The sequence below is a fragment of the Gymnodraco acuticeps genome, unplaced genomic scaffold (genome assembly GCF_902827175.1).
Source record: "Gymnodraco acuticeps unplaced genomic scaffold, fGymAcu1.1, whole genome shotgun sequence".
Taxonomy (NCBI): domain Eukaryota; kingdom Metazoa; phylum Chordata; class Actinopteri; order Perciformes; family Bathydraconidae; genus Gymnodraco; species Gymnodraco acuticeps.
The window spans coordinates 523,732-533,866 of NW_022991738.1; the positions used below are offsets into that span (position 1 = coordinate 523,732).

Genomic DNA, 10,135 nt, shown 5'->3' on the forward strand with positions numbered 1-10,135 from the left:
TTTTTGCATTATAACCAGAAAACCTCTTGAACTGTGTCATATTTTTATACATGTTTATTTATGAAATAAAGTGATGTAATATACAGTCTATGGTCATTACCAAGCTGGTGGACTGCGTTTGACTGCCACCTAATGGTGCAAACACCACATAACAGCACGATGTGGAGTTGACATGTCCTGACCGCTAGCTGAAGTACTATGAAGAGAAAAGGCTTTATTTAATTACGAAACGTATGGTCTTGTCGAGACCTTCGGAGCTTGAGCTGAACAATAACTTAAGATGTTTACATGAAGATAGCAGGCGGTTGTCGCTTTCTTTTTACTGACTGACTGGCCTGACTTGTGGAGCAGGGCTGCCTTATTAGCCAGTCAAGATGGACACCGCTGAGGAAGGTAGCTATGTTAAAACTTGATTAACTTGTACGCTTTAACTATTGAATAAATATACTAACATTGTCTGTATCACACTCAAACCACCATGTCACTGCTGCCAGTGGGAATGCATGCGCCTACATTTCCTTTCACTTTGACCGAGGTTCACTAGAATTCTAGAAACCGCTAGCCAATTAGCATAAGCTAGCCAGCTAACTAGCTTCAACTTACACCCGTTAGCTATCAGCTGTTGTAAAGTCAGCAACGTTAGGTTTCTGTTTGCGTTCACTTTAACTTACGTTGTATTGTCCACAAATATATTGTGTGACATCTTAGAAGACAGCAGTTTTGCAAGTAATTAATAGCTTAAAACGTCGGGCAACACATTAGTATAGTTTTAAAACAACCGTTATTACGTACAGTATCATAACTAACCTAGCTTACGTTACATTCACACACTGGGTTAACCTGCCACGTTGACCAATGCTCGTGTTACAATGTAGAATACAATGTAATTGACATTTGAAACCTACAGTTGTAATCTTACTATTGTCATTCTGGTACGTTTGAACAACACATTTACTCTGAGCACTATTTATGCTTTAAATGCATTACAGCCATTCGTTTCTGCGCTCACACTTTGTGATATAGTGCACTAGTTAATATGAGTAATAGCTTAATAAGTCAGTCAAAACATACTCATGGCATCCCCACATGTCTTATGCTCTTTACCCTGGGCTAATTATAGTCATTTTATTTTGGTCATCCAGTGACACAGGTAACCCAAGGATTGCAGTTTGCCCCTACTGTCATTGACCTACAAATGCTATCACAAATGTTGTAGTTGCAACTCCTGAAACCATTGGGAGAGAAAAGTTTATGCAGAAAGCTTGCATGGTCTTAAAATTATTTTCAACTTTTGGCATTAAAGGTGTGTCATGAGTTTAGCTTAAGGGCAATTACTACTGCATCTACTTGCACTATGGTATCACTTGCACTTTATCATTGTACTATTTTACTTATTTCTTTGTTCTAAGTATATTGTATATGGCACTGTTAGCCTGGGGACTTAAGATTGGCATTACAACTACACTGTAGCTATGTGCCTATGACTGTAAAAACTTTACATTTTGATCTGTAGATAAAAAATGCAACATGCCAAGTTAATGAAATGAAATATTTCAGGAGTATGATTTCATGTTATGATGTTGTGTACCTACAGCGGACATCTGTCGGGTATGTAGGTCGGAGGGTAGTCAGGACAAGCCCCTCTTCCACCCCTGTGTCTGTACTGGCAGCATCAAGTTTATCCATCAAGAATGGTACGTCCAGTGACCCAAGTTACATTTAAAAGTGTATTGTTTGTTTATTTTCCTTTGCCTTTTCTCTGCCTAAAATACCTTTTTTAAGGTAGGGTTGCTATCTGTTTAGATTTCCAAGCTGTCAATCTGTTTAAATGTTGTTGTAGTGTATTCCAACATGAGGAAATCATTCTCTAAGTTAGAAATAAGCAGGGACTCAAACACAGACATAACTCTACTTCTGGAATGTACCCCGAATACAATTTAGAAGTAGTTACACAACTGAAAACAATATTAACTACCATATTCACAAGAACATGAAAAAGTTGTTGGACTTTAATGCAGTGATCAAAACTCTTGTTCTATAGGATTAAGCGAGTTAACTCACTATGTCTCCTTCTTTTCACAGCTTACTGCATGGTTGAACACAGCAGAAAAGAATACTGTGAATTATGCAAACCAGGTTTGCATTTACACCAAGTAAGTTGTTTGGTGGTGAATTGGATCATTACACAAAAAATGTATTAACTTGTGGTTTTGACCTTATGACGATTTTCCCCCCTCACTTCCACCATCTGTCTTTTACCTCTCCTGTTCTCTTTCTCCAGTTTACTCTCCAGACATGCCATCCCGCTTGCCTGTCCAGGACATCTTTGCAGGGCTGGTCACCAGTATCTGGAACAGCCATCAGATACTGGTTCCATTATACACTGGTGGCCTTTGCCTGGCTAGGGGTGGTGCCTCTGACAGCATGTAAGTCACATCAGTCCATTGTAAAAACAATGGAATCATTTTTGTTGTTTGTGTTGTGTTTTTTAGGTTTATTCAGTGTCAAACAAACAGATAATTCCAATAACATTTGAGAATTTGGATCATAGTTTTAAGTTTTTACAGTAGATGTCACTGTAAGAAATACTTTTCTGATTGTTGTTTTTTATACAGGTCGTATCTACAAGTGTTTATTTACCGGCTCTGTGAGCTCTCTCCTTACGCTGCCATTAGATATGCTTTCAACGTAAGTTTGCGTTTTCTTTCCCCTTCTCTCTAAAACTGTATTCTGTATGTTGTAAGTCTCCATATATTTTGTACACTGGAGTTCCATCAAGAAGATTAAGATTTGATTGGTGTTTCCTTAGTTTCCCTATACTCAATCCCCCATATTATATTTTGTTCAACTCTAACAAATTAAATAGTTAAATAGTTTTGATATCACTGGTCAAATCATAATGTTTCTTCTCTTCCTCGCAGGCAAAACCTGCTTGCTGACTGCCTCCAGGGCTGTTTTGTGGTCACTTGCACGCTGTGCGCCTTCATCAGCCTGGGTGTGGCTTAGAGAGCAAATAGTCCACGGTGGCGCTCCTCAGTGGTTAGAGCAGAATCAACCGCCTCTGGTTCCTAACCAGCAGAACGGCCCTGCAGCAGCTAATGAGGTGAGTTCAGTTGCCCAATAATTGACAAAATGGTAATCATTACTATATTGTGTGTGTGTGTGTGTGTGTGTGTGTGTGTGTGTGGTGTTGTGTGTGGTGTGTGTGTGTGTGTGTGTGTGTGTGTGGTGTGTGTGTGGTGTGTGTGTGTGTGTGTGTGTAGTGTGTGTGTGTGTTGTGTGTGTGTGGTGTGTGTGTGTGTGTGTGTGTTGTGTGTGTGTGTGTGTGTGTGTGTGTGTGTGTGTGTGTGTGTGTGTGTGTGTGTGTGTGTGTGTGTGTGTGTGTGTGTGTGTGGGTGTGTGTGTGGTGTGTGTGTGTGTGTGTGTGTGTGTGTGTGTGTGTGTGTGTGTGGTGTGTGTGTGTGTGTGTGTGTGTGTGTGGTGTTGTGTGTGTGTGTGTGTGTGTGGTGTGTTGTGTGGACACTGAAACATGCACATCAATTGGATAAATAACATAAGTGTTTAGTTTATTTAATAAAAGAGCACATGTTCAATGTGAAAAGTGACCGTAGATAGATTATTTCAGTAAAAATTAATTAAACACCTTGAATTTCAGGGGGGGCGCAGGGCTCCGTTAGGGTGGCGCAGCGCCCCCCCAAGACAATGGTTTGGGGAAACACTGGCACTATTTGCTTTGTCGGAAATTAATGAAGAATTTTTTGTGAGAAAACAAAATTGTGATTGAGATTAATATAATTAGTATTTACTGCTGATGCACGCAATGGCAAAGAAAGTTTCATTTCTGTATTTAATAAGTCAGTTTGAGTTAGTTATTAACCTTATTTGATCGCGTCAGATAAAGCCAACCTCAGCCTCTCAGCAAAAATGTTGTTTGTTATCTCATGATTCTTCAGGTTCCTGGTGCTAACGCTGGCGTCAACGCAGAGGCTGCCGCAGAAGCCCCGGCCCCTGCAAACCCCGCCCCAGACGGGCTGCCTCCCGCCGACCCACCTGAAGCTGGCAGAGATGAAGCCGAACTTGACGACGAGGATGAGGACGATGATGGGGAGGAAGACGAAGAGGAGGACGATGAGGAAGGCAGGGAGGAGAACGCTGCTGATGCCAATAACGGAGGACAAGGTCGGTGTGGATGTAAAAACATAGACTAGGCCCAGAGGATGTAAAACTTATGAAATATTATGCAGCTATATGGCCAGTTTAAATAGATAAATGCCTCTAAACAATGGTTTTAAGATTGAGTACATGTAAACTATGTCGGAACCAGTGTTTTTGACAGACCTGTTTTAACTGCACATCACAGGTGTTGCTTACTGTTTCATTTGTTTCTGATTTATCTTTCGCAGAAGATTTGAACTGGAATGCCCTGGAGTGGGACCGCGCAGCAGAGGAGCTGACCTGGGAGAGGGTGGGAGACTATTATTTGTCCATAGTGTATGTCTCCAGCCACCCTCCCAAAAAATAGTGTATTGTAGCAAAACTACAAAAGCAAAGTATAATGCCTGGTGCACACTACAGGAATTTCAAATCCTAAATGATATTAAAAGAATCAGAATCAGAAACGGGTTTATTGCCAGGTAGGTTCACACATACGAGGAATTTGACGCATGGTGCATACATAAAATATAAAACAAAGAATCTCCATATAAACAAAAAATCTAATATAAAACAAAACATCTTTAAGGATACTGTAATAAATATAGTTAAATAGCGTAAGGCACCACAGCCTGAAAGACAGGTTTTTATATTTTAAACCGTAAGAATGTACACACTGAATAATTTATACTAGATGCAGGACCACACACACTTTTATTATGCACAATTATTTTAGGGTAATAAAAAAAAACGTTCTGTGACAGGACATATACATCTCGAGCAGTTAAAGGTGGGGTAGGTAAGTTTGAGAAACCGGCTCGAGATACACTTTTTGTTATATTCCATGGAATGCTCTTAACATCCTGATGGCAATGAATATTTTAAGTGCTTTGACAAAAAATACATAAAAAAATGTAATCTGTGGAAACCGTAGTGCTGTAAAAAGCACGACCAATCATTTTAGCCGGCCCGAGTGCCGATTTTCAGGACTCGTGACTCGACTCGGACTCGCACACTGATTGACGCGACTCGGACTCGTGAATTATCGCATACGCTGACTTGGACTCGGACTCGTGAATTTCCTCCCCCACAATGACTCGGAGTCGACTTGCACATTGACGCTCCGACTTAGACTCGGACTAGAGCAAAATTTTTCTGGAGTCTGATGTCCTCTATCCTGGCGTGTGTACCTGCGAGGCGAGTTCACGTACTGGGCCCCGCTATTCCAATCTAAAGATGTCTGGAGACACACCCCCGCATCCTGCTGTATGCTTTCACACATTCTGCTTCCACATTGGAAAGAGCAGAGCAAAATGCTCGTTATGTGGAAACAATATTGAAGAGAAGGCTTTGGTAACACATTACTCTAAGGATCGAGTTCAGACATATAAGCTGTGTTGAACACTATCATCAGAGTAAACATGATCTAATCAATAAATAAAGATTCAGATAACACGAAAGCACATGGCTACTTAACATGCAGAATGATGTAATTTTGCATGCTAAGTAGCCATGTGCTTTCTGGGGCTAAATCTTTATCAGGATTTAACCGGTAAAAGTTCCCTTCAAAAATAAGAGTCCCGATCTTATTACTATCAAAATAAAAGTGCAAAACGAAAACTTTACCATAGGAAAATATTGGCATACAAATATCACTTCTCTAAAAGGTAACTCATTTTAAATATCGTTTATTTATATATAATAATATTAATATTAGTATTAAGCTTTATATCTGTATAGCATCTATTACAAGAATTGTAGCCAAACTCGCTTCACAAACAGTTCAATATACAGATTAGTATAACATGATAGGATAACAGCAATGTAGAGGAGCAGCTACATTTCAACACATATCCACGAAGATTAATACATGAAGACTTGTGACTCGGACTTGACTTGGACTCTTCTTAGGTGACTCGGACTTGGACTCGGACTCGAACACAGGTAATGATGACTCGGACTCGACTCGTACAACTCCTTGGGTGACTCGGAATTGGACTCGAACACAGGTAATGATGACTCGGACACTCCTTGGGTGACTCGGAATTGGACTCGAACACAGGTAATGATGACTCGGACACTCCTTGGGTGACTCGGACTTGGACTCGGACTCGAACACAGGTAATGATGACTCGGACTCGATTCGGACACTCCTTGGGTGACTCAGACTTGGACTCGACTACGACTCTCCCTTGGTGACTCCGACTTGGACTCGGACTCGAAGAGTGGTGACTCGAGAGTGACTTGAACTCGTGAATTGGTGACTTGACTACAACACTGGTAGCATGTTTATGTACTGTATATGTATTACAAAGCATCATTATGACATTATTTCTGTTTGTGTTCCAGATGCTTGGGCTGGATGGCTCTTTAGTTTTTTTGGTAAGTGCTCATCCTTTCTTCTTACGGAGCCTACACACGGCGGCGTGCGTTGCCGCTTGGCGGTGGCGTGTCTTGAGCTTGGGGAGGTCAACGCGAGCAACGCGACCAACAATCAATCACATGAATGTCCCGCCAACATACAAAGCAAGCTCATGCTACATCCATGCTGGCTAAATATACTGTCTGCTTGTAGCTGTCCATTTCAAACGAAGTACACTGGATATAAACTCCCCAAACAGGCGAAAACCTACCAGTTTCACCCACTGTCCTCTGCCACCTCCCCCATGCCTGGCTCCTCCGGTTTGTATCCCTGTATGTAAAGAGGGACTGGTCATATAGTACCGGGTGATTCCCTACCGCCACGATAATTTTCTCCTCCATTTTTTGACATATGGGAATAACTGCGGTCTGGCTCTCCCAACATACACGCGGTTTGATTGGCTAGCGCTTGTACTGGCAGATTTGCATACGCGGGATTTGATTGCTGACGCCTCCGTCGAGCTGCTGCAAAAGTAGAACATTGCTCTACTTTTGCAGCGAGCACCGCTAGAGAAGCTACGCTTTGCTCCCACAATGCAGTTCGGCGAATCGTGACATCACCCCATTCAAAGTGAATGGGCAGAAGCGTTGAAGCGGCAACGCAAACCGCCGTGTGTAGGGGCCGTTACACACACAGTTTAAAGTGACCCTTAGAGGCAGATTCATGTACAATTTTTACCTCAAATATTTCCCATAAATGTAGCACCCTGAAGTAGCCACATCACTTGCCACGTTTAGGCAAATTAGCATTACTATAGTTATTTCTAGCATCAGGTCCATGGCAATGTTTAAACACATGCTAGTTTTTATTGTTGATTCGTTACACATATTGTAGTCATAAAATTCTGCCTCAATATTTTGTCTTTCGTGATTTGATTTAAGATAAGATGTACTTTATCGATTGAGAAATGTTTGCGTTACAGCAGCATAAAAGACAAGGCATTGCACACAAGAGAAATTGAAAGAGCAGAAATATGGAATTCTAAATTGTAAAACCCAAAATAGAAATAAAACAGCGTTAAAAAAAGTTACAAAATATACATGTTGAAATACAAATATACAGTACACAAAAATAAAATATATTTCTATAGAAAGAAATGCAAAAAAGTGTCTATAATGAATACTTCAAGAACTGCCATACTAGAAGTTTGAATTCCTTTTCCAGGAAACTACTTTCTATTCATGCTTTGGGTCAGATTTTGACAGAGAAGTTTGAAATGACTCATGTACCAACCCATAGAGTAACACTAGCCTCATAAATGCCAAGCTTAAATTACTGTATAGTCTAGGGATGCATATCGTTGACTTTTTTACGATACCGATACCACTGAACGATACCGATACTCAACCGATACATATCTTGATACTTTGAAAATGTATCATCCCACAATTACTCCCATGAAGCGCTTTACGATATAGTTAACATGTCAAATGAATATTAAATTCAATTGTGGGACTTCTTGGACCCTTTTAGTACTGAACAAACAATGAAAAATACATAAAAAATATGAAGAAACCGATTATGGAATATCTTTTATAACATCCGCCATCAGGTGTGCCGCGTGAATAGCACATCTTGTCAATGCAAACAGACCGTTATAGCACCGTTATAATTAATGTTAACCTGAGATTCGACTAGAGAACAAAATAAATAATAGAATAAAGGTCATGAGATCTCGGCAATTGCACAAACAATCAAATCTCATCTTTAAAATCAACATTTACCTTCACTGGTGTGGGACTTTTTACCTTTCTAGTCTTGAACAAACAATGAAAAATACATAAAATATGAAGAAAAACGATTATGCAATCTTAATTTATAACACCGCCATCACGGCCACGGACTCACTTTTAAAATTAATTAAAAAAATAACTTTTTTTTTAATAAAAGTATCGAAAACCGGATCTGATTTCGGTACGGTATACCGCAGCCACCAGTAACCGGTATTTCGGTAATACCGGATACCGGTATGCATCCCTACTGTATACTGGAATTCCTTTCAATAACCTCAATGGAATTATATTTGATATACACAGGTTTCATTGTGTGTTTGAATTGTTTAACATTGACTGAGACCGCTTGTGTGTGTGTTCTCCTGTAGGAGCATGTGTTCTGGGTGGTGTCTCTCAACACCCTCGTCATCCTCGTCTTTGGTTGAGACTTTGTTATACCTATACTTTCACAAATCCCAATTTCAACAGGGATAACAAATGGCTCTCATTCTGATTCATTATATTAATGTTGTACCGTTCTTAAATGTATTTATAAAGAAATAAATATGATTTATTGTCTCCACTAAACCACAGATCCTAACAAAGCCTTCGTATTTTCCTCTAGCTTTTTTGCCCGTATCACATTGGCCATTTCTCCGTGGTTGGACTGGGCTTTGAAGATTATGTAAGTGCATCTGGGGAGGTATTTATATTTTTCAAATGAATCTACTAGAAAACTAGGTTTTCTATGCAGTGATGACATTTTTTTTTAAATGATGATATATGGTTCCAGATCAAAGCTTCACACTTCGATGGACTCGTCACCACCATACTGGGGTACATCCTCCTGGCTGGAAATCTCATACTCTTCCATGTATCCTCTTCAAACACAACAATAACTTTTTTTCATGAAATGACCCAAAAGTATTCCTCAGACACTTTAGGTACTGTATGATCGGTAAACTGTTGTTTGATTTTAGTGCAATATTTCTTTATTTGATCTACTTTCTAATGTGAGTGTTGCCATACAGGAAGCCAACAGCTAATGTCAGGTGTCTGTTTTGTCTCCAGGAGTTTGTATATTAATACTTACTTATTAGAATGATATATAAACTAAATGCTATTAACTTAAGATGGTGGTGTTAGTCCTTAACTCGCCCTCTTCAGGCGTTTGCTTCATTAGTAAGGTTCCAGCGATGCAGACGTCTCGTGGGTGTCTTCTACATCGTCGTCAAGGTAAATTAAAGATTCAAGATTGGGATGTTTACAAACATCTTCTTTTTTTTAATCAAATTTGGAAAGCTTTCAGGCAAAAAACATAATTAGGTAAATTATGATTACACGACCAAATCATGAAAACAGAAAATTAATTGCTTTAGTTTTTTGTTACATGTTGCAGGTTTCCTTGCTGGTTGTCATGGAGATAGGCTTGTTCCCGCTGATTTGTGGCTGGTGGCTCGACATTTGCTCACTGGTAAGACAATCATGCAGAGCAAACCCAGTGATATGTGCTGCCCAGAGGTTGCGCTAGAATTTTTCGCTGTCCGTCATTTTGACGGACAGGATCGTAAAACTTCCGTCAAAATCCAGAATTACCCGTCGGCCTTTACACAACTCTGACTGGGGGGGGGGGGAGCACGGGAGCGTGCACAGCGTAAAGCCAAAACTCAGACATTTCAATGATTTGTACGGCACAGTTAGGTTTGGAATCGGTATGATTTCCTTTTTGGAGGGCATGCATAACACGGCATAACACCGGAGCCTCGCTGAGGGGAAACTTTGGCGCTGTTTTCCGAGTTTGTTCTAATCTGTCAAAATGACGGACTGCTTTCAGATTTGTCCGTCATTG

General features: G+C 40.2%; 1 protein-coding gene across 1 annotated transcript; it reads left to right on the plus strand.

Moving 5' to 3' along the window:
- Positions 1-105: 105 nt before the first annotated feature.
- On the plus strand, positions 106-9,760 carry LOC117534851 (E3 ubiquitin-protein ligase MARCH6-like; the record flags this gene model as incomplete). The annotated part of the gene is given in 17 exon segments (XM_034199102.1): positions 106-393; positions 1,595-1,706; positions 2,093-2,130; positions 2,133-2,153; positions 2,282-2,349; positions 2,351-2,426; positions 2,616-2,688; positions 2,922-2,994; positions 2,996-3,103; positions 3,954-4,179; positions 4,404-4,465; positions 6,502-6,534; positions 8,676-8,738; positions 8,912-8,971; positions 9,080-9,160; positions 9,454-9,522; positions 9,686-9,760. Coding segments are annotated over 17 exon segments (1,257 nt in total), but the record flags the coding sequence as incomplete, so codon positions are not given.
- Positions 9,761-10,135: the final 375 nt, after the last annotated feature.